Here is a 26,571-nt window from a genome sequence, read left to right as displayed (position 1 = left end):
CTGCAGACAGTCCTGCGGGTGCTTGGCGCTGCAGCTTGTCTGAGTTCAGCTGAGGCACTAGTGGGTACCTGGCAAACTCGGGCCCTCAATTACCCTGATCGCCACGGGGCCTGCGGTGGGGGGGGGGGGTTTCCTGGGCCTCCCGCGCCTGGCCAGGCTCAATCCAGAGCGAAACCTGTTTCCATTCGGCACGAAAAGCGGAAACCTGCCCCCGCCCCGCCGCGTCCCCTTTAAGCTCGGCGGGGAGGTTTAAAGAGACGCGCTCGCCCCGCCCCTTCCTGCCCTGGCCTCTGTCAGGGGAGCAGCCCCCAGCCCCGAGCCCCCCCGCGATGGCCGAGCCCGCGGGACCCTTCCACGCCCTGTGGCACGGGGGGCACCAGTATCTGTGCTACTGCGCCGCGCCGCAGAGCAGCGGCTTCAATGTCTAGTAAGTGCGGGGCATTGACCCCCCCGGCACCCCGGGGTGGGCGCGGGGCTGCAGGGAGCCCCCCCCTCCAGCCAGGGGACTCGGGGGGGCTTGGAGCCCTGCGATCGCATCCCAGCTGGGGGGCGCCGCTATGAGCCCCCAGCTCGGGGGAACCCGCCGCCCCCGGCCTCAGGAGCGGCAGCTCTTCCGCCTCCCAGGGTGGGCAGCCGGCTTCGAGGGGCGGGGGGGCCTGGGCCAAACCGGCGGGGTCCTGCACCCCGGGGCCGCTGGCGCTGGAGACGCTGCGGCGCAGGCCCCTCTACCGGCCGGGAGCTGGCTCCTGCCCCTCGGACGCGGCCCGTGGGGCGGGCGGGTTTCCCGGGGGCAGCGCCCCCAAGCCCCCGCGCGTGGCTGGAGCGGCGTGGCGGCGGGGGGGCTCGATGTCCCAGCTGGGTTCTGCAGTGTGTGGGGTTAAAGGGCCGGGCAGGTCTGGGCTGATGCGGAGCCCCAGGTCCAGACGTGCCGCTGGTTTCCCCGCGTCAGTAGCGTCTCGGAGGCCAGAGCCGGCCCGGTTCTTCGCTATTTCCGCGGCCTTTTCTCTCTTTGGGGGGGCTCCCTTGTGACAATGGAGCCGTGACTCCGCCCGGGTCAGTCTCTCCTGCACCCGTGGCAAACCGCGCAAGAGAAGCGTTTCAATTCAACCCCCAAATGATTCCCACTAACTCGAGGTGGGAATCTCGGACAGGCCAGATCTGTATGAACTTGGTATCTAAATCTGTGCGCCCCTTTTTAAAAACGAATGTCAGGGCCTGGACCTCAGTTTCCCCTCCACCTAGCAGCACAAAGGGAGTCATTAAAGGGGCCCTAAATTGCATCTGGGCTTGACTTAGGGTCCCTCTTCACTGTCCGGGGGTTATAAAGGGACCACTGAGGAAGGAGAATACAAGGCTCTTGATTTGAACTGCCTTGCTGTGTATATTAAAGGGATAACAACTAGAAATTGCTTTTCTGTCTGAATGTTGGACATGCTCTTGTTACAGCTCACACCCAGGGCTATGTCTGAAAGAGTTTCGAGAAACAGCTTCATTCTGTGTGTCCTGCAGGTCACTGGTTCCCTGGTGTAATCAGTTCCCAGCAGTTGTTACTTTCCCCTGTTTGGGCCTGTCTTCCCCAGAGTAAAAGGAGAGAGTAAAACAATTCTTAAACACAGGACAGTGTGATTGTAAAAAGCACAGCTGGCATGGGGTGCTGAGAGCTGGCATACTGCCCCAAACTACTTCAACCTTTTTTTTTTTTAATGGGCTAGATATCACGTTGATAATCTGTCTTTAACTTCATCACATCTTGTTTTCCCAGTGTAACCAATGCATCTGAGGTGTGGAGTACTGATTTCGCCCAGGAGAAGCTGGCGGGCCTCGTAGGTAGCAATTGTGCAGATTCCAACCTTGGGTGGCTGAGATGCTAGTCACAGTGGTACCACACACATCAAGTCAACTTAAAGGGGACCTGCAAATATGGCAGGGCTGAGGGGGATGTTAAACTTCATACATCCGTTATAATTTAAGGAGAGCAATGTTTTAAAAACATGGATTAAAAAGCAGCAGTTTGGCTCCTTTAAAAACATCGCACTAGGCCTGAAAATAAGCAGAGAAAATCAGGAAAAAATAATCATAAGCAAACCAAAGTCTCTAATTATAACTTTAAAGGGTTATTATCCAAGCTTTTAGAAACAATCATTGATAATTACTGTGGCTGTAAAAGTAGGCTTGCAGAATTCAGTTTTTATTTTTTGTAATTCTGATGGATAATCATGTTTATTTTAAAGAATTTTTTCATATTTTCACTTATTTAAATTTTCACAGTTGTGGGAAATTTGGGGCGGGTCAGACAATAATTAAATGACAGTTGATGTTGAGATTAAAAAAGTTAAAGCTTTATAACAATTAAAACCCAGATTGTCAGTATCACATGTCAAAGGATACAAAGTAAATATCCTTCAATCAACCTCTAATTAGTTCTCAGGTGGTATTATTCTTACTTTGCCTATCTCTTAAGTTTTGATTATCATCAATGGAAATATTTTTCATCCGTTTGTGTCCTTAGGCAGAAATCAGTGTTTACTGATGTCCACAAACATTACATCTTTCCAAACCTATGTACAAGTACCTTAATGGAGGAGTTAAAAACCAGGTACCGAAGTGCTCTTCAGTCTAGTGGAGGAGGCACTACAAGAACTAGCATTTGGAAGTTAAAACCAGACAAATTCAACTTAGAAACAAGGCCTGCATTCGTAGCAGGGTGGGTAGCTGTAACGATGCGCTCCATGTACCCCGGGGGGGGGGACTTGCTCGCTGCGAGGTCATCCAGCAGTCATTTGGTCACTAATCTTTCGGTGGGAGGAAGGAATCATCCTCTCTACAGCGAAGAGGCCAGTGTGATGGAGTCGCTGTGAAATAGCTCAATGCCAGTCCATTAACTCTAGGGCCTGATTTGCCTTTGGCCTTCACCTTGTATGGCTGCTTCTACCAGTACAGAGTGGTTGTAAAATCAGTGTGCACTTTGCGCTCGCTGGTGTAAGGGGCTGCACGCGGCAGAACGGGATCAGGCCCCTTGTGTCTGTCACTGACGGCTAAGCTGCCTTCTGGGGGTCTCTCTCTTTCAGAAGTCCTGGAGTGGGATGTGTCCTTCTGAAGATTACAGCAAAAAGTTCAGGTGAGCTCTCAGGTGAGATCTTCCACCTGGGAATGAATAATCAGGGCTTGTTCCAGTGGGTCTGGAGACCCTTGTCTCACTCCAATCTCTTCCTTGCACAGAGAAGCTTTTGAGCACAGAGCAGCTGCCTTGACAGTGCATGACAGCAAAGCCAGCCTGCAGCTGAAGGAAGGTACCCGGAGCTTGACTTTTGACCTATTCAAGCTACCCTGCTCTGAAGCTAGGAAACAGTTGCAGGCACTGATGTTTGGCTTAGTGGGGTGTGTCAGCAGCCTGGAGAAACGTCTTGAAGGTACCGTGTGTGTGTGGGCGCGTTCTTTGGAGTCGGGGAAGGGGACCATTGATTTCAGCTGCCATTATCTTACTATCTGCTGCCCACCACTTTAATTCAGGGATGGGCATGGCCAGGTTCCTTATTATGGCCCTCGGGGTGTGTGGGAAGCTGGTGCTTGGAGGTGGCTGCACCTTGGCCACCTATAATGGAGGAAAATGTTTTACCTGCACTTGGAAAACTAAGCTGAGACTGGGCCAGCCTGTGTGTGGACAGCACACTGGGGTGCAGAGCCAGTCTCGGAGTGGGGATGTGCTGAGGGTGCGGATGGGGTTGTGCTGCCCTCCTCTGAGTCTGGGGTAACTTGCATCCCCCCTCGCCTCTCCCCCCCACAGTCATGGAAGGGGGCCCAGCCCTCAGGGCTGTTGCTCTGAGAGGGGTGCAGAAGTTGGGAGTGTGAAGGGCTGGTGAGAAGCCATAGTTGGATTGGTTTATAGCTGGAGCCTGCCAGGACCTCAGTTGGCCACAGAAGAGTAAAGGCCTGTGGCGGTTTGCTGGCTGTTCGGGCAGATGGATACGAGGAGAAGGTAAATATAACAACCCAGCTGGAGATGACAGAGTGCAAACAGGGACCTTTTTGGCACCATGCCCTGGGAATTTGATGGTGACCCATTGCGGGGTGCAGGGCAGGGTGATGGGGGAGGCACTAGGAGGAGAACACAGCTCGGGGGGAGGATGGCATTTTCAAGTCCATTTGTGGAAGCATCACTCTAAGCCCTCGTGCACTTCGCCCTTCTCCCGTTTGCTCTGCACCTCCTCCCGGGTGGTGCTGACCACTGCACGCAGCAGCTGATCTGGGAGCATGGGGCCGTGTACGCTGCATCTGGGGCAAACCTTGACCAGATGTCGGCTGTCTCCTTCTCCTAGCTGCAGAGGATGCTGCCGCTGCTGCTGCTTCATGCAGTCCAGAGAAGAACCGGCTGCAGAGCCAAAGGCTGTTGATTCCAGGTAGGGATGGGTTGGTTGTCAGGATTTTGCTGCCCTGCTTGCAATTTGCTCCACAAAGTCTCCTGCTGTTGGATACATTCACTCTCCAGAACTCCCTGGTGCACCATGAATTAGACACCACCACTCCCCATTAAATGCCTCTCCCCCAATGTTAATGCAATGTTGGGGTTCACGGATGGTCACTGAAAGTGAGGGAATCGAGAAGTTCGCTTCCGACTGTGACAATAACTCAGCCGTGGGGCATGTGCTGTGTCAGACCCACTACCAATACCCCAAACTGGCCAACGTTGCTCTAATGTCCCTCCAACTGGATTCATGGTGGGAACGTTGCCAGGCACTGAGACAAGCCTGCCTTTTCGTTTGACTCTGCTCTCAAGCCAGTGTCACTCCAGCAAAGCTCACTAGGAGCACGTCCCTCTCTAAACACCACCTTAAACCTGGTGACAACCAGGAGCGCCTCTGCCACTCAGTGGGGCAACCTGGCACTCAGCAACAGCAGCGAGGATGGAATTGAGACCCTCCTGCCCAAAAGCACAGGCTTGGCATGTCCCTGGTGGCTTGCCAGTAATGGCTTTATAGAGGCCACTGGCCACAGACAGACCCCGTGGTTCTCTGTGGCTCCCAGGCTGAGTAAATGCAGCCTAATGTCGCCACACAAGGTTTCACCCTGGCCTGGCCTCAGCAGCACTTTGACCAGCAGCTCTCATCCTTTCTGAGCAGACCTGAGTCCCAGGAAGAACAGGGGAGGCGGCTCAGCCGTGACAGCCAAGAGACGAGTCCCAGGAGAGTCGCTAATTAACCCGGGATTCAAAAGGTAATTTCCCCCATAGTCTGCTCCTCTCCCAGCCTCTGAGCCCCAGCCCCAGGTCACTGCCTGCACCCAATGACCTGCAATGGCCACCTGGAGCCAACCTGGACAAACGTGCTATGCCATTGCCTGGTAGCCTCAACCAGGAGGGGTTTGGACGATGGCTTGCAGCTGCAGAGCTGCCAATATGGGCCTTTGAGTTTGCTTGTCCAAGTGCTGCAGCCAGTGACTCAACCTCTTTCTCTGTTCTCTTTAGTGTGGCCACGTGTCTAGTCAGATGTATTGAATGGACACCACAAGTCCAGTTACCATGGATGGGAGGGGGAGGGAGGTGCTGGGACATCAACCTGCAGCAGCTCCTGCTCAGCCATGGCCACCTCCTTCCTACCTGCATCATGGTCAGGCAGACAGCAGGCTCCACATCAGGCTGCATCTCCCCTCCTGGCCCCAGAGCAGAGGGAGCCCAGCTGGTGGAGGAGGAAGGTGGAGAAGATTGAGCTAATGAGGGGGGAGGACCTCAGGGGAAGAGGTGGGCAAGGAGTGGGGCCTTGGGGAAGAGACAGGATGAGGGGGAGGGTCTGGTTTTCAGAAATTAGAAAGTTGGCAACCCCAGTTCTCTTCCAGTAAGAAGGCACCGACCGGGGTGGATTTTGAAGACTCCTGACCCAGCCTGGACCCGTCTGATGTGTGTCCCCTTAATAAAGCTTTTTAATGAGTTGTTCAGACTAGTTTACCGCCCTACCTATGAACGTCCAGCCTCCTGCCAAGCACCGTGTGTGAATGCTGAGAGCCTTGCCCGGCCCTGTGCTCAACCGCATCGTGGGGAGTGGACGTGGCACTTGCAATCTGAGGGCCAGGAACCCTCCTCTACAACCACGAGCCATGCAGCCGGGGTGGGGAGCAGAGCCAGGCCCTGAGCTCTGGGCAGAGTCGCTGCCCTACTCGAAGCGCACACCAGGGGGTCGAGCACACGCTTCCCAGCTGCTCCCTTCAGAACCCCACTGCTGGCAGGCCGTCGCTCCATGCAAGGGGCTTATCATGAATTACTTTTTTAATGACTTTTCCACCAATGTTTTAACTCCGCGCTCTTGTCTGTAACTTATTCGAAATAAACCCATGACTCCAGCCTGCTCGGATTGTCTCTCCTGCAAAGATCCCACTCCACGTGCAGGGGGTGTTTATGGCCCAGTGGTGGGCTGGGCTGTAGGGAGGCACTGTCAAGGGTCAGGGTCTGAAGTCTCTGCGGGGCTGTTGTGGAGGCGGAGATGTATCTAGCACCTTGTGGGCACCCCCTCTCCCTGTGGCAGAATGGAGCTGGGGTGGAGGGGGGTGAGACTCTGCCCTTGAGCCCTGCCCCATCTCCATGGCAGGCTGTTCATTCATGACATCAGCACCTGTTTGCTTTCCTCTTTATTGATTTTTAAATGCTCTGACATAATACAGGTTCCCTTCCTTCCCCCATAGAATGTGGAGGGGACAGACTCATTCTGGCTACTGGGCTGAGCATGCTGGGAGCCAAGAGGCACCAGCCCGCAGCCCCGCTGTGGCAGTCCAACTAGCCACGCAGGGCTTCCTGAGCCCTGCGCAGCAATCCTGGGCCCTGCGCTGATCTTCAAAGGCTGTGGTGAGGCCACACGGGCTCCCTGCAACGGCTGCACTAGCCCAGCTCCTGCCCCACATGATCGTCTGCTGGGGTGAGCGTCTGCTGCCAGGGCTGCTGTGGGTGCTCCGGCCCCCGTCTCCCCTCCTGGCTTCTGGGGCGCTGTCTCAGCCTGGCCTGTTTCTAAGCAGGCAGACCTGAGCCAGTGCTGGACTCACTGTGTGTGCCGACAGAGCACAGCCAGCAGCGCCCTTGGAGAGAGTGTGGCTGAGCCCAGCAGGGGACGGTCATGCAACTTTCTGGGGCCCCACTGCTCTTCTCTGCCCCTCACCTCTCCTGGGCTCATCTGCCCTATCCGGCTTCCTCCACAGGCTGGGTCCAGCTGCCCTGCCCTGCCCTCAGCTGAGCTCCAGGATGTTGGAAGGCTCCTTCCCAAAGTTTGCTATCTGCCCTACTCCTGCTTTACAATTCCTGTCCCCTCGGGCCGTGCTATTGTATAGACAGGGCTGGCCCCTAGCTTTGACAGGGCCCCCAGCTGGTACTCAGAGCCCCTCTGCCCTGACGCCCTGCCAGGGCAGAGCCTGAGGCTGCCCTCTCTGCAGCTGGTGGAGTAGGAGCTGAAAGGAGAGTGTTAGCTAGGCCGCCAGGAGGAGGCTCTGGCGGCAGGAGAGAAATGAGGGTTGCATGGGGGGAGGGGAGGAAGAGGTGCCAAATGAGCCCCCCTGCCCCCAAGAAGTATGGGAAGGGGAGGGTGACTGGGCTCGAGGAGCCAGGAGGTCCCATCCTGTCCTGTGTTCTGCTGCTGAGTCCTGACTGGCGAAGGGGACGTGGCTTCCTCTGCCCCACAGGAGTCCAGGCTGGCCTAGCCCCAAGGCTGCAAGCCCAGGAGAGGCGAGAGGGGCAGTGGCTCCGGTTCCCTCAACCCTTGTCTGACATTCATGGACAGCAAGGCAGAGAGATGAAGAAGGACCAGGCCAGGCAGGGCAGCCCCAGGCCCCTCTCCAGCACTGGTACTGTGAGCAGTGGGCACAGGGCAGTGCCAGGCTGAGTCAGGCTCTGCCTACTTGAGCGGCCTGACCACGGTGCGATAGGCCTGCACGATCTCCTTGCTGTTGGGGCTGCTGGATTTGAACTCCTTGGCCTCGCCGGCGCTGTCCAGGTAGCGCCAGACCCCGTGCAGCTCCTGGGGGATCCCCACCTGCCGGTAGTGTTTGCACACGATCTGGGGACAGAGGTGGGGTGAATGGAGAGTGTGTCCCAATGGACAAATCCGCCTCCCATCCCAGGCTGGCCCCCTCACCTGCCCCACAAGTCTCTGCACCTCCCTCAGCTAACCTACCCTGCTCTGGGTTGGCTCTGTGCCCCCACTGGGCTAACCTACCCTGCCTGCCCCCACAGCTAACCTGCCTGGCCCAGGTCAGCCCCTGTGCCCCATTGGCTAACCCACTTTGCCTGCCCCCACAGCTAACCTGCCAGGCCCGGGACAGCCCCCACCCCTGTGCCCCCTTGGCTAACCCACCCTGCCTGCCCCCACAGCTAACCTGCCCGGCCTGGGATAGTCCCCACCCCTGTGCCCCCTTGGCTAACCCATCCTGCCTGCGCCCTGGGCTAACCTGCCTAGCTCTGGGCTGCTCCACTTCCTTGACTAACCTGCCCAGCTCCAGGTTACGCCCATGCCCCCCTTGGCTAACCCACCCAGCGCTGGGCTGCCCCCATGCTCCCTTGTCTAACACACCCTGCCTGCCCCTACAGCTAACCAGCCTGGCCTGGGACAGACCCCCAAACTCCCTCGGTAAGCCACCCTGCCCCCACAGCTAACCCACCCAGCTCCAGGCTGGCCCCATAGCTAACCCACCTTGCCCACCCCCACAGCTAACCAGCTCAGCTAACCCAACCTCCCTGGCCCTGGGAAGCCCCTGTGGCCCCATGGCTAACCCACCTTCCCCATAGCAGCTCCTCGCCGGCTTGACTAAAGCACGCTGTGCCAGAGCCCAGCGCTGCCTGGCTCCTGGGGTCTGATCTCTATCCACTCCTGTGTCAGAGAAACTCATTCGGGCAAGGGGGGGCCTGGTGCGCAGGGCAGGGGGCAGAATGGAGGGTGGTAGGCCGTCACAGATGGGGGGGTGGGGGAAGGGGATGTTCTAGATGGTGGGGAGGAGGGGAAGAGTGGGAGGGGGTAGGTAGGTGGTGACTGGGGAGGTCGTAAAGGTGGAGGATGATGGGGGAGCTGGTGGTAGGTGGGAGGGACATATGGGTGGGGGATGGCCGGGGGGCTGTCAGTGGCTGGGAGGGGTCTGTCATTTGCTGGGCGGGGGCGCTGTATGGGTGCGGTTTGGTGGAGGGGCTGTCAGCTGGGGGGCCATATGGGTGGGAGATGGTGGGGTGGCCATATAGATTGGGGCTGGTCGGGGGGGCTGGCGGTGGCTGTGGGGTCCCACCCGGGTAGGGAATGGTGGCTGGTGGGGGGGGTGCCATATGGATTGGAGATGGTGAGGGGGCTTGCAGTGGCTGTGGGGGGTCCCACTCGGGTAGAGGGTGGTGGCTGGAGGGTGCCATATGGATTGGGGAGGCTGGTGGTGGCAGTGGGGGTCCCACCCAGATCAGAGGTGGCGGCTGGAGGGTGCCATATGGATTGGGGATGGTGGGGGGGCTGGCGGTGGCTGTGCCGGTCCTCCCCCCGCCCGGGGCACCCATACTCACATGGACAATGTTCAGTTTGGGCAGCAGGCTGCAGTCAGCCAGTGTCAACTGGTCGCCGTCCAGGAACCTCCTGCGGGAGACAGTGAGGCTGGGGTCCTGGACGAGCTCGTACTCTAGCGGGGTGCTCAGGTACCGGTCCAGCTTCAGGAGGGCCTTCAGCAGGTTCTTCTGTAGCACTGGGAGGGGAGAGCAGAGCATCATTGCACAGGTGGCCCCTGCCCAGGAGGGGGGGGGAGCTGGGGGTCCTCAAGTGACATAGCACTGCTGGCACCCCTCCCCCCTGTGCAGAGAGGGTCTGGGGTGGGGGGGCTCTTGGGCATTTGCACACTGGGGGAGGTGGCATTTCCTGCAGGGTGGAGCCGGCCTGCCAGCCTCACTAGTCACCCCCAGAATGGGGGTAACCCCCCCAACACCCAGACACCAGGGTAGTGAGGGCCCCCGGCTATCCCCACCCCTGGGTTTCTAGCAGGGGCTGGGTAGAGCAGCAGATGGCTGCATGCGCCAGGGCGTGAACCCCCTCCAACCTCTTGGGGGAGCCCCTCCAGGGCAGACTTGACCCGTGTTGGTGGGGGAAGGGGGAGCCCCTCTGGAGTCAGCCCTTCACCTCCCACACCCAGTCTGTGCCATGACAAGGGCCAGCAGCAGAGGAGGGGCTGGACCATGGCCTCGCTCAGCTGCAAGGAGGTCAGGGAGGCTGCTGGGTGAATATGGCCCCTCGCCCTGTCCTGTCCCATGTGTGCATGGGATCCTACTGGATTCCAGGAACACAGCACGGGATGCAGCAGCCGGTACATGCAGTGCCATGGGGAGCACTGGGCTCTGGTGGTGGCAGCGGTGTTACCCCCACCCGGCTGCATGTGGACACACACACATCCCATCCCTTGGTGAGCCAACGCCCTCACCCTCGTCCTGGGCCGGCAGCAAGTTCTTGATGAACACAGAGAACTTGTGGAAGATGTCGTTCCCGGCCGTGCAGGACTCCTTATACCGGGGAACCAGACTGGGGAAGCTGCAGGAGGCAAAGGGAGTGAGTGAGAGGGGGTTGGGGGCTCAGCCAGTGCCCCTCTGCCTTGGGCACCAGAGCTCACTGCTATGCCCCAAGAACCGTCCCTGCTTCCCTCCCTCTGGCCTGCTTGGTCTCCTCTCTTGCCCTGTTTCCCTCCCCCATCCGTGGTTTCCCCTCATCCTCCCCCGCTGGTCCCACCTGTGCCTCCTTGACCCTCACACCCTGCCTGGCCCCGATTTCCCAGCCCACCTTGCCTCCCATCACCGCAGGGACTCCTCTCCCCTCTTTCCCCCCCTCTGGATTGATGCCTCCGGCCCAACTCTCCTATGGGGCTGATCCCTTGCTGTGCCCACATGGGACGTCCAGCTCTTGGGGGAGGGCTGACCCCACTCACTTTGGGGGGCCCAGGGTCTCCTCCAGGAACTCCTCGATCTTGTTGGTGTCGGTTTTGGGCTCCCCGTTATACAGCAGCACGGGCAGCTGGGCTCCTGGGGCAAAATCCTTCAGCACATCTAGGGCCCTGCAGAGGGAGGGCAGAGGCTGTCGGTGACCCCAGGCATTGCCAGGGGGCTTGCTGGGGAAGAGGGCAGCAGGTGCTGGTCACCCTCCTGCTGGGTGCGGACCAGCTGCTGGCCTGCCCACCTGGCTGCAGAGGGCAATGATACAATGGCTTCCAGCTGCCCTGATGCCGGTTACTGGCCAGCACGGCCACACGGGAGACAGACCCAGCTGTCTGTCCTGGCCCCCCTAAGGGCTAAGCGCCCGCGACTGCTATCCCTGCTTAGTGACTGCCCTCCAACCGGACGACTGCACGGGGCTCCTGCCGTGGGAAGCGGGTGCCCAGGAGCTCTGGCTGTGGGAAGGGGCTTCCCTCAGGGCTCTGACAGATGGATGCGCCCTCCTTGGCACTGGCGATAGGGTGGGGGTTGCAGCATTGTCCCACCAGACAGCAACCAGGGCCACGTTCCCAGCCCTGCAGTGCTGCCCGCAGGCTTTCCAGATGTGCTCCATGAGCGTGCTGGGAATGATTGCAACAGGAGCCTCCAGCCCTCCTCCCACCCGCAGCTGTACATGCCACCTCGGCAATTCTTTATTAAGGGCTGGGTGAGTGGGGGGCACGGGGCTGGACAGTCGGGGGTGGGAAAGGGGGAATTTGTGCTCTCCGATCTCATGATCTGTGTGGCACTTCCACCCTGATCCCGGGGCGGTTTGGCACAGTCAGGGAGCTGACAGCCACAGTGCTGGGTGTGAATCAGCCAGGCAGATACACTGCCAGAGGAAAGGGGGAGTTGGGGGACTGGCAGGACGCTCAATGGTAAAACCATGGAGGTGGGTGGGGTAGCGTCCTGGGGCTGTGCTGAGCATATTCCATGGTTCCCATTGCGTCCTCACCTCTTCATATCCACTGTGGTCAGAGTAAAGGGGATCCCCTTGAGCAGCAGAATCATGAAGAGGCGCTGGCAGAAGGGGCAGTGCCCGATGCTCTCCCCATCGTCGCTCGCCTGGGAGACAAGAGCGATGCTTAGTGAGCTGAAAATCAGGAAGCACTGCCATTCCAGTGTCCCTGAACAGCATCACCATTGCTCACCAGGAGGTGCCACACTCATGCCTCAGGGCCAACCACCATGGCTGGCTGGGGTCAGGAAGGATTTTCCCTCATGGTACAGTGCTGCACAAGTTGGATTTCATGTTGAGCCTCTCTGTGCCCTAGTTTCTCCCATCTGTATAATGGGGATTAAGATTGGAGATGGGCCTGTGCCCCAAAAACCAGGCTCTCTGGATCTGGGATGATTTCTTTGGCTCCGTCTCTTTGTGACACTCCTTGATCCAGCTCCAGGGGGTGGGGCTAGGGGGTTGGGGAGAACAGAGATGTGCATCAACCAGTCACAGCTTGTAAAGCGCTGGGGGATGTAAATTCCTCTGGAGTAGCCTTTGGCCGTTGGGCTGGAATCAGCCTCCCCATTATACAGATGGGGAAAATGAGTCACGATGCAGCAGTGACTCCCTCTAAAAGAGACAATGACTCAGCGACCAGTCTCATAATAGAACCTTCCAGGTATCCCCCCTTCCCAAAGCAAAAACAGTTGACTACGAATTTTCATCCTTTTCCCAACAGGTAGAAAATTCTCCTATTTCTGAAATAACCTCCCCATGCCCTGGAGGGAGACAAGCTGGGCGTGGCTATGAAAAATCCCTTCCTGTTAAGTTTGCGTATGAAAAATGGGATTTTACTGTGAGCAGCCAAGTCTTCATGGCCCAGATCTTAAAATATCAGTGCCAAGGGGCAATTTCCGGCACTCAACTGATCCTTTGCAGTCGAGGAGGTCAAATGCCACTGGATCCAGTTCTCTGGCCTTGCACCTTGTGCTGTGTGGGGGAGTGTGAAACACTAGCGTATGACACAAGTGAGTACCCAAGGGGCAGAGCCGGCATGTTCTCTAGTAACGCAGGAGAGCCAGCAAGGCCACAGGCCGGCAGCAAGGAGGAAGGCTCCCAGCACTGACTGAATGGAGGGAAATCGGAGACAGGAACAAACAGAAAGGCTTGAAAATACTTTGGGGCCCAGATCTTCGGCTGGTGTAACATGGTGAGGCTGCAGAGAGCTGGTGTAAATCACCATCGCGCCAATCTAGTCATTTACATCTGCCCTTTTGCACCAGGGAAGGATCTGGCCCTTGATTCTTGAAGTCTGTTCTAATGACGATCCCAAACTGCGAGCAACTTTCCACTCTGCTCTCTGGCAATGTGACTACAACCATCATTCCCAAAGATCAAAATACTTCCTGACTTCCCCAACAGCCAGCACAGGTGCATCACCACCTACGGCACATCGAAATCCCTGTGATTCTCTCTAAACAATTTCCATGGCAGAACCTGGCCAAAGCCGGCTGGACTGTTATAGTGAAGCCATGCAAAAAGCAGTGATCTGAATCCCTGCAACACTGGAATGTTATCACCAGTTCATTGGCCTCCTTGCCATCACTGCCAGGAAGTGCATTCCAGGGGCCCAGGACCTGCTCCGGCAGAACAACCAGTCAGGTTGCGAAGGCCCTGCTAGAGTGTACAGAATCAGCCAGATGCCAGCGGTTGATTGAATGTGTTGAAGGTCTGGACTTCACACATTCCAATCGCTGTGCCCGCCACGGCATCTTGGAGCCACTAATCCGACTGGATATTGGACCTTGGAAGTCTGGCCCGACTCCACAGTGTCCAAACCAGCGGAGAGCACAAAAGGACTGCTCGACAAAAACACCAAGAGAGAGATCCATCCTAGCTACACCGAGCAATAACCTCAATCCCTCCACGAGACCCCAAACACCAGCAGCACAGATGAAATACAGAGTTTAGCTGCAATCAAGCAAGGAAAGGAGGCCAGTGGAGATGGTATCCCACTCACATTCCTTCATCAACTAGGCCCTAAGGGACTCCATTGGCTGGCGAAATGACACCAAAACCATGAAATCTGGATGCATCCCAAAAGCCTGGCGGGAGGTGATAGTAATGGCCATGCTCAAACCGGGCAAGCCAACCGATGACCTGGGAAGCTCCAGGCTGATATCACTCCTGTGCATGACCTACAAACTCCTGGGATATATCATCCTCTTGTCGAGTCTGATCCCCGAAGAACAAGAGAGATTGTGGCCTAAACGCAGTTGCTGCGCCCAAGTTTTGGCCCTTGGAATGCACATCAAGGTCAAATTCCAGAAGAAAACCAAAACCGGTGCAGCCTTTGTAGAGGCCTATGACAGGGTCTGGATTAAAGGCCTGATGCTGAAGCTTGCAAGGCCGGGTCATCCCTTGTCTCAAACCACTGCCTGCTATGGCCGATGCTGAGCAGTAGGCGGCTACATGTCCATTTGGATGACAAAGTCAGCTCGCCCCAGCTCCTCAACAACGGGCTGCCACAAGGCTCAGAACTCACGCACATGCCTTCCAATGTCTACACGAGCGACATGCCACCAGAAAAGTCATGTACATTTGCAGATGCAATTGACTTTGCCCTGGCAATGCAAGCAGCCACCTTCAAGACATTGAGTCCACCTTGAATGGGGCGGACCAGGGAGGAATATCTCCGGAAATGGAGGCTCAAGCCAATCCCCCCACAAACCAGCAGTCACTGTATCCCATCTTGATAACGGGAATGCTAAGCGCACCCTGAAAGTGACCTTCTGCGGCAACACTGTGCCACATGACCCCACTCCGACTTGTCTCGAAGTGAAGCTGGGTTGCACACTAACCTTCCATGATCACCTGGAGATGGCAGCTGCTAAGATGAAGACAAGGGTCAACCTGGTCCATAAAATGGCAGGCGCAAGCTGGGGAGCTTCAGCATCAGTGCTACGGACCACAATGGTGGCCCCTGTGTACTCCATAGCAGAGTACTTTGCACCAGAAGGAGCCACACTCGACTTGTTGATGTCCATCTGCACACAGCAATGCGGTGAATCCTTGGAACCCTCAAGTTGACCCCAGCACCCTGGCTGCCCATGCTGTCACACATCACTCGCCCACCCGTTTGCCACGATGCTGCAACCCTCCGGTAAGTCCAGCAAATCAAGAAGAATGAACATCTCCCCATCCACCAGGACCTCAGCGACGTCCCTCAGCACCACATAAAGCAACCTTAAACCACATAGACACAAACCATGGCAAATGCGGCTACTTGCTGCACAAAGGGAAAATTCAAAATTCTCCAGCGTGTGACTGTGCTCACCGAGAAGAGACCCTGGAACATATAACTACTCAGTGCCTGATTCCCGCATATGAAGGATGCATCAGAGTGATACACTCTGCTACTCCTAACACAATTATCTGGCTTAATCCTCTGAGTGTAAAACCATAGTTGTTGCTCTCATCAGCCATAGGAAGAAGATGACCAGTGTATTGTTAATCTCCCAGGGGACAAGGGAGACTTTGTTTAACCGGTGCTATCCCTTTAGATTAGTGGGTGGAGTTTGTGCCCCTGATCTTGAGGGGCCAGTTGCACCAGCTGGAAGTGGACTAGCATTGGCAGCAGTAATGCTAATGCCCCTCCACACAGGCCCATGGCTGTCAGAAGGACAGACCACAGGCAAGTGCTGCTTCTGGGGGCAACAAGGCTGCGTCTTGGCTGGTGAGGGAGAGAAAGGAAAACAAGGTGTGGTTGTTCCCAGTGACATATCAAATGAAAGGCCCGAGCAATCCTGCTGAATATCACTTCACAGCGCTCCTGGCTCCCCCCAGGGTCTTGGCACAGCTCCCCTTTCAGTGGGGAGGGCAGGACTCGATTTTTACCTGGATTGTGGATGTTGGTACGATTTATACCACTGAAACCATGCGCGGGGTGAGGCTGTCGGATTATTAAAAACCTGGGCTAGACTTTGACCTCAGTTACAGTACATCTAGAGCAGCTTTTACAGATACTCCAACAAGATGTTTTTCCACTGGAAAATACTGATTTGTTGCAAGCGAAACGTTTTGCGGCAACCGGCTCATTTCGAGGCAAGGTTTGTTTTGCAGGAAGATGTTTTTAAAAAGCCTTTTGCCCCTTTTAGGAAGGGAACTGTTTGTATCATTTTCAGCATTTCAGAAATGGCGCCGCAAAGCCGCTTCAGAACAGAAAAGCCAAGTCAAAATTGGACGGAAACGTTTTGATTTTAGCAAAATGAAATGTTTCAATGGACCCCAGAGTGAACATTGGGGGGAATTTCACGTCACAGCGAAACATTGTGGCTTCATTCCATTTCCAACAGGAGCAAAAAAAGGTCAAAATCCCGACTTGTCCTGTGAAATTACAAACCCTATCCCCACGCAGCGCTGCTCGAAACTCCGTTGCCTTGTGCCGACGTTTCCAGGGGTGCCTGGGTGTGTGAAATGCTCCCACTGTGGATGTGTTATACTCCCCTGTCCTAGTGTAAGTGCTGCCACATGGGGAATGGGGCCCAGGGGACGTACCTCGGGATGACAGATCTGAACCTGTCCCCTTGCCGTAAAGCACAAGGGCTGACTCCTTGCCGTCTTCCATTGCCGGGGGCGGGCAGGGCACTGAGGGTCACCAGAATGAAGGGCACAGCTGAGCTGGCTGCAACTAAGGGAATTTCTTAGAAGCTGCTTCCCAAGCTCTGTCCCCTCAATAAAGGGCCTAGCTGAGCCTTGCCCCAGTGGAATCCAGCCTTGTGTGTCTTGCTAAGGACACAAGAAGAAAGACTGGTGGGATATGGGTCTTTGCAGCCCAGGTCCCTGATTCCAAGTCCCGTCATACACCCACTGCCATGGCCCTGCCTGCTCTCACTGGTCTGGCCCGTCCCACCTCCCCTTCACAGGGCGTCTAGCCAGGGCTTGACTGAGGCCCAGCTCTGTGACTCTGCTGTTCCTCTGCTGCTGGAGACAAAGGGGAAGACTTGCCCCCCGTCCCATGTCAGCCTTTCCTGCGAGCCCCCTCGTGACAGCTGCCCACGTTCGCCCAGCCGGGGGCTGCAAAGCCCTGTACTGTGTGAGGCCAGAGTGCTCCCTCCACACTGGGGCACAGATTGTGCCCAGGTGCCCTCTGCAGGCTGTGGCCCTGCACGGATCATTCCCCACCTCTGTTCAATTCCCGGCAGTGGCGGTGCAGAGAACTGAGCCAAAGGGGAATGAATCAGACCCTGGCTGAACTGTCTCCTCTCCCTGAGTGGAGCAGAGCTGGCCCCAAGCCTGCAGCTGCGCTCCCAGGAGACCTACGCTGGCTCATGGAGGAACACCGCTCAAAGCTGCCAGCCCCGGACTCTGTGCAGTTCTGTGCCATGGGGCAGCTTGGCCTTCCTGTGTCAGCCACTTCCGGAAGCAGCAGCGAAAGCAGGTGGCCTGGCGCTCCCATGGCAGAGCAGGCGAGGTCTAGGGACTCGGAAGTCGGGCACGTATTTCCCCAGAGCACTGCTAATCAGAGTCCAGCCTCTGCCAGCCTGGTCCAGCTCCCGGGCCCAGGGCCCTGCTCTGTCCTTGCCTGGCTGGCTCTGTGAGTGCACGGGGCAGGATCTCAGAGAAAGGCACTGCAGTGACTCCCGCCTGCTCCCCACCACGAGTCTAACATCCCCGTCTGGTGCACTGGAGTGTCCAGTAATCCTGCTCTGGAGCAGGGATCCTGTGGATCCTCCCAGCCAGCAAGATAAGCTGGGAGGGCCGCAGGCCAGCAGGTGCCTGCAGCCTCTGGCACAGCCAGGGCTGATGCACGCAGGTCAATAATCCCCAAGGCGCAGGGAGTTTCATGACAAAGTTTGTTCTTAGCGGACGTGCCCTTCTCTCTAGTCAGAGGGTGGATGCTGTGGGCTGGTTACACCTAGTCTGGTCCATCCGGTGTGTCGGACACTGGGCCGCACAGTTACAGCCAAGTTAGCAGCAGTGAACTACAAGCTCCATCGCACAGAATACATGTTCTTACAGGCACAGACAGAGGGCAAAACTGATTGGGTCTCTGAGTACAAAGGCTAGACACAGCTATATGAGCCAGTGGCTGTTAGAGTCAGCAGTTTCCACTGTGTTCAATGGGGTTTAAATCAGGCCCGGGACCTACTCGAGAATGTGTCAGCTCTTGAATTGAGGGTCATAGATTCCAAAGCCAGAAGGGATCCTTGTGATTGTTTAATCTGACTTCCTGGGTGTAAAACAGGCCAGGGAAATGCCCCAAAACAATTCCTGGAGCAGACCTCTTAGAAAAACACCCAGTCTTGATTTTTAAATTGTCAGTGATGAAGAATCCACCACGACTCTTGGGAAATTGTCCCAATGGTTAGTTACTCTCACTATTAAAATTTTATGCCTCATTTCATGTCTGAATTTTGCTGGCTTCAATGTCCAGCCATTGGCTTGGGTAGACCTTTCTCTGTTCGATTGAAAAGCCCAGTATCAAATATTTGTTCCCTATGTAGGTATTTCTAGACTATGACCAAGTCACCCCTTCACATTCTCTGTGGTAGGCTAAATAAATTGAGCTCCTTGTGTCTATCACTATAAGGCAGGTTTTCTGATGCTTTAATTATTCTTGTGGCTTGTCTCTGACCCCTCTTCAATTCATGAAGATCCTTCTTGAATTGTGGACACCAGAACTGGCCACAGGATTCCAGTGGTGCTGAACAGAGGTAAGATAACCTCTCTACCCCTGCTCAAGATTCCCCTGTTTATGCATCTTTTCGAGAGACAAAACTGAGCTTAGCCATAGGATTCCGTAATATATTTCATGAGAAGTTTGCACGTGCATGTGACCCATGCTGCATGCACTGTATATTGCCGGTGAGTTATGAGGCATTAATGAAGTACATTTATGTAAGTGTAAAGTAGAAATATCTGAGCAAGCAAGGGCTTTTTGGAGCTGGCTGCTCTCCTAGCGGAGGGCCTGCGTGAAGATAAAATGTAGAAATGAATGAATTCTGCGCATTGATTTTATCCTTCTATACTGCCACCTCTCTAGCAAGTCTGCAAATCAAAGATTTGTCTGGAGAGCATTAATACCTCACGTCAAATCTGAAACCTAATTGCCAACCTAAGATAGGCACATGGCCCAGCCTTCAACTCCTACCAGTCTAGGAGGCGTCCAAGTGCAACGATCAGTCAAGAATGCCCAAATTAGCGAGATACATAATGGACACAAACACATGCACATTCACGTCCTATCTCACCCGTCTAGAGCGCCTGCCATGGGAGGCTCTCAGAGTGCTTTACCCATCTGTGGGGCTGACCACAAACCACGTAATACATTAAGGGGTGGGGGTGTTTGTTACAAAATGTTACCAGGAGTGGACTCGCTTGAAAAATCACCCCCCAAAAAATTACCTAATTTATGCACAGCCCCTTACTAAATCAAACCTCACGACTGCCCTGTGGGAGGTAAGTGTTTATTACTAGTCCCTTTTTTATGGGTGGGGAAACTGAGGCATGCAGCTGATGTGACTTGCCCAAGATGACACAACAATCAGTAGCAGAAACAGTAGACCCAGATCCTGACTCCCAGGCTTATTTAAGGATCACTGGATGATTATACTGCCCCATCCAAACTAGCCAATAACCAACCCCTTGCCACTGCAATCCACACAGGCCCACAGCAGTTCTTCGTTCTCAAAGACACAAATAATGCCAAAAACACACGGATGGGTGGTGCCCAAATTCCAGCAGATCTAAGTGCAGTCTGCCAGCCAGACATCCCCGCTGCAGTTTCCATTTGGTACAGAATTCTTCTTCATGTCCTGCCCTAAACTGTGGCACAGCATTGTCATGAACTGTTCCACCCCAAAGATGGCTGCATTTCAGTGCCTTCTAGGTGTAGGGATCCCAGGCTAGATGAAATCTGTGAAACACATCAGGAGCCTTCTGGATGAAAGGCACCGGAGAGGACATCTGCTTGCTTGGGGTTTGCCAGAGGTAAGGGGTTGGGCAGGGCGTGCTCTGCTCTGTAACCGGTTAGGGATGTTCTGCTCATTATCTTAGCAGGGTGTCAGCCACAAACCAGGAGTTTGCCTTTTGCTGCAGCCAGCTTGGCAGCAGGAAATCAGCAGGTTGCTTTGCTCATGCAAATGCCCCTGAGGCTTGGGCAGTGGTGTAGGCAGTGGGCAGTGGGCAGTTCTACCCCAGGCAGTCCACAGCAATGAGCACACAGTCACTCCAGAGGCTGGGGCTGGGCTCCTGGCAGGATGATCGGTGGCTGTCATTGAGCAGGGCTGCAAGGCGCCAGTGATCTGCTCCTCAGCCTTTCATCAGCCCCTTCCCATCAGCTGGCACTAGGGCAGGGGCTGCAGTATTTCCAGGGTTTGCTAGAGACATGGGTGGGGTCAGCGGGGGAGGGAAACAGGGGGTGAAGGTTCTTCAGGATCCCTCTTCCCATCCCCAGGGCTGCTGTGGCCACCCCAAGCATTAGCAGGACACAGGAGGGACAGTGCGTCAGCACCACAACCTGCTCAGTCCCCACCGCACTGTGTGGGCTGCCTCAACCCTGCTCCCACCCTGGCTGGCCTGGGAGCAGCACAGCCTGTGGTCTCAGCCCACCTCTGCAGGCCTGGGTACAGGGATGGGCACATGTGCTCGCTTGGCACCACCGGATAGAGGGGGCTTGGGGATGGCGTGTGGGCTGGGGAGATGGCATGGGGAGCCAGGAGTAACCAGGGGGTGCCAGTCTGGTATCCTGGGCCAGGAGCCTGCACCTATGGCCCAGCTGTCCTGAGCCAAGGGGTGTATGAAGTCAGCTGGCTCCAGGGCTGGTGGGCTCAGCCCCAGTTCCCTCCTCCGCAAAGGAGGCTGTTTTGCTGGCTCTGAGGAGCAGCCAGTGTCCCAGGGCATGTGGGATCCATGCAGACACCAACAGGCCCTGGCAGCTGAACACCCTCCTCCCACCTAGTGTGCTGTGAACATGCTAGCGCAGAGGCGGGCAGCTGCGGTAATTAGATGCAATGGGGAACGAGCACTGGGCGGATGGAGACACCCAGCCGTGGAGACACCCAGTGACAGCTGACCTAGGCAGGCGGAGGGCGGCAGCATGTGGGAAGGCCGGGGGCTGGGGGGAGAAGCAGAGCAGACGGGTTCTGTGCTCTGAGGCTGCACAGGAGGGGCTGGCTGATGAGTTTGTCTGACTGCGTCTCCCTTCCCACCCCTGGCCCCCTTCGCTCAATCACACTTCTCCCTCCCCCATGCCCGACTTGTCCACAGCTTGGCCTGGTGCCCCTCCACATAGCCCCGCTCTACACCCCAATCCCTGCTACCCCAGACTGCCGCATGACCTGCCCCCAATCAAAATGATCCCCAGCAATGGCTGCAAGCTGAATATGCTACTGGGGCATGCTGGGGGGACATGCAGAGAATGGGGGAGCAGCGGTACCTTGCAGACTATGTATGGGGTACCATGGGTGGGAGAGATGCGAGATCTGGGGGAAGCGAGGAACATGGTGGCTCTGTGTTGGGCAGATGGTACATGACATTGAGTGTGAGACCTGTGACTAGCTGCCAACATTGCTAAATTCAAGCGTGCAGGCCTGCAATCCTGCCGACACAAGAAACCAGGGGTGTCACCAGCTGAGTGGAGCCTCATTCCTATCGACCTCCAGTGCCCTCCCGGATTGCTCATATCCACCCGTACCCCCACTGCACTGGGGCATACGGGCAGCCACGATGCACCCTCCACCCAATCCCCATTGCTAGAGCTGGGCAAATTTTTTCAATCAAAACTTTTTTTAAACAACAAATGCAGATTTGGTGACACCAGAATATTTCATGTCAATTCCATCACATTGTTTTGTTTAAACAAACAAACTCCAATCCCACAAAAAATCTCCCCAAAATATCAACAAATTTCAATTTTTTGATTCAAAATAACTTTTTGTTTTGAAATTTCCTGTAATTTTATTTTCAAAAAATTTAAAACCATTAAAATGCTCAAAATTGAAGCCAACCATTTGGGTCTGACCTGAAACCACTTTTTTTTGGATTCGCCAAAACTTTCGTTTTCATTTTAGCCCCAAGTGAACTTTTTCTTTACATTGCCAACTGGCCAGTGTGGATTCCAACCCCAGCTCAGGACAGAGAGCTGGGATGCTGTACGTGCCCAAGGCCTAAGGATTTCAGCTCCATGTGACCAAGTCCTGTCTGAAAATATTCCCCAGAGTCTTTCTAGACATGCTGCTCTCTGTTCCGCTGGCCAAGCCTATGGCAGGTGTTGTGCCCTCTGGAAGGAAAAGGCCCATGCTATGGCAGAGAGCCCAGGGGTGATTTTCATGCAGTTACAGCTGGACCCTCCTGCCAGCCTGCACCTTTCCCGCACTGGATCTCAGCTCCAAGATCATTCCCAGTCCCCTTCATTACATGCCAGCGGTATGAATCAATAGTAACAAGTGACTCTCTCTAGGTCAGTGATGTGCACAAATCCAGCCAACATCTACTACAGCATCCCCCTAGCCAGCCCCTTCTCCTAGTTCCAATGGAGCCAGCAACTGCACCCCTCACCTTGACAAAGAGCTGGAGTTTGGAGCTCTCGGCCATCCTTTACCAGCTGCTCTGGAAGGGCAGGTGCTGCTCTGAGTACACACGCTCAGGCAGGCTGTCTTTATACAGCTCCTTCATGCACTGCCCCGCCTTTTCCTGAGCTCCTCCAAGTACATTCCTCTCTGGGGAGAGTGCAGCACCCTGGGCCGGGGGTTGTTTTCCTCCCAGTTCTGGTGCACGGAAACTAACCCGCCACACCCAGTAGCTACAGTAACTCCTCGCTTAATGTTGTCGTTCTGTGCCTGAAAAATGCTGCTTTAAGCAAAATGATGTTAAGTGAATCTAATTTCCCCATAAGAATTAATGTAAATGGGGGGGGTTAGGTTCCAGGGAATTTTTTTCCCCCAGACAAAAGACTATATTTCATATATATTGTGACAGACCCAGACCAGTGGGGTACAGGAGTCTGGTAGAGGGCAAATATACTGGTCACTGGATGAGTAGTTTTCTGTTCCCTGAGTGACCAGAGCAGGGGCTGCACTAGAGTAATCAGGAACCTGCTACAACCAATTAAGGCAGACAGGCTGATTAGATCGCCTGCAGCCAATCAAGGCAGGCTAATCAGGGCACCTGGGTTTAAAAAGGCACTCACTCCAGTCAGGCTGGGGGGGAGTCAGAGGAGAGGAAATGTGTGTGAGGAGCTGGGAGCAAGAGGCACAAGGAGCGGAGCGTGAGAGGGTGTGCTGCTGGAGGGCTAAGGAGTACAAGCGTTATCAGACACTGTGGTGAGGATAAAGAAGGTGTTTGGAGGAGGCCATGGGGAAGTAGCGCAGAGAGTTGTACCTGTCATGCAGCTGTTACAAGAGGCACTATAGACAGCTGCAATCCACAGGGCCCTGGGCTGGAACCTGGAGTAGAGGGCGGGCCCAGGCTCCCCCTAAACCTCCCAACTCCTGATCAGACACAGGAGGAGTTGACCCAGACTGTGGGGAAGATCACTGAGGTGAGCAAATCTGCCAATAAGCACAGGGCCCACCAAGGTAGAGGAGGACCTTTGTTACAATATATATAAAATATAGTCTTTTGTCTTGGGGAAAAAAAAATTCCCTGGAACCTAACCCTGCCCCCTATATATATATATATATATATATATGCAAACCTTCTGCTCCTTTGAGTTGGCAGCAAAAAGGGCCGGGTTCAGTATCCAGGAGTTCCGTTTCAATAACACAGTGCAAAACCGGCTAGAGCCCCCACCCAGTGACCTGGGACAATTACATACCACCACCACCCCCTGGGCGCCTCTAGGAGGCAATACTTCCCCACTCACAAGCACAGAGTCCGAGTGTAGCAAAATCCTTTTAATAAAGGAGGGAAACAATGCGTCATCACATTGGAGATACACCACAAACAGAATTATAACACAAACCATAAGCAAAAAACCCAGCTCCAAGTACATTTGGCAATGTCCTTTCCCCCTTAGGGTCTTAAGCCCAATCACTCCAAAGTCCAACAACCCAAAAGTCTCTGTTTCTGGTCAGTGCCACCCCAGAGTTCAAAAGTTTATTTGCAGAGTTGCCCCCCTCCTAAAGCCTGGGTGGAAATGGGGGGGGGGGTGTACACAGGGTGTTAAGGGGCAACTTATGTGGGCCAGGGGCCAACTGCTCTGCCTCTCCGTGGAGTTCTGTTGCAGCCTTCACCACAACCAGCTGTGCTGCTCCTCCAGCTGACCCATGAGCCACTCTCGCAAACCGCTCCACTCCGCTCACTGTTCCATGGGCTGCTCCAACGTGCTGCAAACTGCTCCGCTCTGCCAGCCACTTAACAATAGATCTTCAGGCTCCACCACTAGTTAACACAGCACTCAGTGATCTCAGCTCAGTAAGCTTAGCCCTTTTAGTGATTTCAGCTTGCAGTAGGGGACCCCAGGTGCTGGTGCACCATTGGCCCAACGTGAATTCAGCTCAGCAGCCTCTAGACGGACTCCTAATGGATTCAAAATTAGCTCTGCTCTTCAACAGTGGAGAGAGGAAGATGTACAATTGGTGTTCCAGGCCCTCAAAAGGGACACATACCATCAAGTACACACACCAGTCCCCAATCTCTCTCAATTCACTGGGTTTTGGCACCCATGTCCCTTGTCTAGCAAGTGCTACTTAATGGATAGTGAGACATGTCTGTCATAAAGCAGTCTCAAAGTTCCTCATTCACATAATCTGGGTGACAACACTTTATTCCTCCTTCCCCTGTAATCAAAGAAATTGGGGACCCCAGAGCTGTCAAAATAACCATCCCAGGCTGCCGTGGGCTATGCTAGGTGGAGTGGGTGTGCCAATGCAAATACCTGAAATTCCTTTCCACACTCCCCATAATTCACCACCAGATGTCAGAGTAGAGCTCATCCTGACTCTGCTTATATAGATATACACACAGTATAGGTTTTAAACAAACAATTTAATACTGTACACAGCGATGGTGATTGTGAAGCTTGGTTGAGGTGGTGGAGTCAGAGGGTGGGATATTTCCCGGGGAATGCCTTACTGCTAAATGATGAACTAGCACTTGGCTGAGCCCACAAGGGTTAACACGTCGTTAATGTAGCCTCACACTCTACAAGGCAGCACAAATGGAGGGAGGGGAGACAGTATGGCAGAGAGAGAGACACACACAGTGCATGAGAGAGAAACACGCATTGCCCCTTTAAGTATGCTGACCCCACTCTAAGTACATTGCCTTTTTAAGTAAATCAGCATGTTGGGACAGCAGCTGCTGCCAGCAAGCTCCCTCTGTCCTGAGGCCTGTGGTGTCACCCCCTGCGCTGTGGAGATGGCCCAATGGGGTAAGTGGAGTACAGAAGCAGGGGGAGGGGGACACCCTGACATTAGCACCCCTTCCCTCCCCCACACATACACAGTAAGCAGGAGGCTCTGGGGAGCAGTTCCAAGGCAGAGGGCAGGAGAAGCACATGGCAGTCGGGGGAGGGACAGCTGCAATTGCTAGCCTGCTGGGTGACTGCAGCCCAGGGAACTTAGGGGAGTGGGGAGCTGATGGCGGGGGGGGCTGCCGGTCCACCCTGGTTCCAAGCCCTCACCAGCTAGCTCCAACGGGCTGCTCTTCCTGCAAGCAGTGGCCAAAGCAGGCGGCTGCCAAACAACCTTATAAGGGAGCATTGCACAACTTTAAATGAGCATGTTCCCTAATTGATCAGCAACAAAACAATGAAACAACGTTAACTGGGATGACGTTAAGTGAAAAGTTATTGTATTTCCAGAGAGATCAACGGAGAGAATTCCTGGGACCCTCTTCGGCGTGTCTGATGGCCGCAAGGCAACACCGTGCACACATTCATGCAGCAGGCATGGACAACGTGGGCTGCCGTATTCACTACCAACTTATGCAACCGACCGTGGATCGTGTATTTCAGATGCTCCAACCCCAAGTGCTTCCCAGTAGCAGTAGTTCCTGGGGAGGGGAACGAAGATGCCTAGGTGGGGGAGAAGTGAACTGTTTGGACAGGACCGACTGTTCTAATAGCACAAGTCAGGACCCCAAAAATCATGAGACTGGATTTTAAAAAATCACAAGATTTTAGAAAAGAATCAGTGCTGGGTGTGTTGAGCTTCTCTCTGCAGCCATGAGGGCAAGAAACTGCCTTTCTTCGAGAACTGACGTTGACATGTTCCCCTAATTTGTGATGCGTATCACTGCTCTGTGGGTGGATCCTCACGGATCCCATGTCCCTCTATCAGCTGCTTTTCCTCGCGCCGGACTGTAACTCCTAGTGACCGATCACACAGGGGACATGCCTGGAGCTGCTTGCAGATTCTGGTGCCCCCCGGTGATTGAACAGGTGCTATGGAGAGTCTGCCTCAGTTTCCCCTTGTTCAGCCAATCACCATTTGGTCCCAGGTCTGTTGGTTCCTTGCTGTGATTCATCCAATTTAACAGTCTCGACCTTCTCAAGGCGTGAAGAGTCTAGCAAGTTAGGAGGCCGGTAACCCTTGAGGAGGACCAGCTGCCTCTTGGAATTCAGGCCCCTTTGCTCTCGGGGTCTAACCACCCCTCTGCTGGGGCAGGGAGGGGAAACCAGGCCTGCCCACGCCTCTGGGCTCTAGGCAGGGATCACTGTGGGAAGCAGTTGGAACCA

The 26,571-nt window shown here is 55.0% G+C and overlaps 2 protein-coding genes across 5 annotated transcripts; one reads left to right on the top strand and one right to left on the bottom strand.

Moving 5' to 3' along the window:
- The first annotated feature begins 270 nt into the window (after positions 1-270).
- PAXX (PAXX non-homologous end joining factor) lies at positions 271-6,330 on the top strand. 4 transcript variants are annotated; one of them, XM_030535779.1, is made up of 7 exons: positions 271-427; positions 1,763-1,823; positions 3,069-3,118; positions 3,220-3,410; positions 4,317-4,397; positions 5,118-5,211; positions 5,819-6,330. In XM_030535779.1, the coding sequence occupies exons 1-7, from the start codon at positions 330-332 to the stop codon at positions 6,120-6,122; spliced, it is 879 nt and encodes a 292-aa protein (XP_030391639.1). In that variant the 5' UTR covers positions 271-329; the 3' UTR covers positions 6,123-6,330. The 4 variants fall into 4 exon arrangements, with proteins under 4 accessions (XP_030391639.1, XP_030391642.1, XP_030391640.1 ...); XM_030535782.1 differs by having other exon boundaries at positions 5,830-5,963; XM_030535780.1 differs by lacking the exon at positions 271-427 and adding an exon at positions 2,510-2,596 and having other exon boundaries at positions 1,767-1,823.
- A 101-nt stretch (positions 6,331-6,431) lies between these two features.
- CLIC3 (chloride intracellular channel 3) lies at positions 6,432-22,524 on the bottom strand. Its single transcript, XM_030535783.1, has 6 exons — positions 22,449-22,524; positions 11,904-12,013; positions 10,906-11,031; positions 10,408-10,514; positions 9,506-9,681; positions 6,432-8,027 (listed from the first exon to the last, which is right to left on the bottom strand). The coding sequence occupies exons 1-6, from the start codon at positions 22,482-22,484 to the stop codon at positions 7,866-7,868; spliced, it is 717 nt and encodes a 238-aa protein (XP_030391643.1). The 5' UTR covers positions 22,485-22,524; the 3' UTR covers positions 6,432-7,865.
- Between the last annotated feature and the right edge of the window lie 4,047 nt (positions 22,525-26,571).

The sequence above is a fragment of the Gopherus evgoodei genome, chromosome 16 (genome assembly GCF_007399415.2).
Source record: "Gopherus evgoodei ecotype Sinaloan lineage chromosome 16, rGopEvg1_v1.p, whole genome shotgun sequence".
Taxonomy (NCBI): domain Eukaryota; kingdom Metazoa; phylum Chordata; order Testudines; family Testudinidae; genus Gopherus; species Gopherus evgoodei.
The sequence above is the reverse complement of the archived record's forward strand: the minus strand, read 5'-3'. Positions and strand labels throughout refer to the sequence as shown.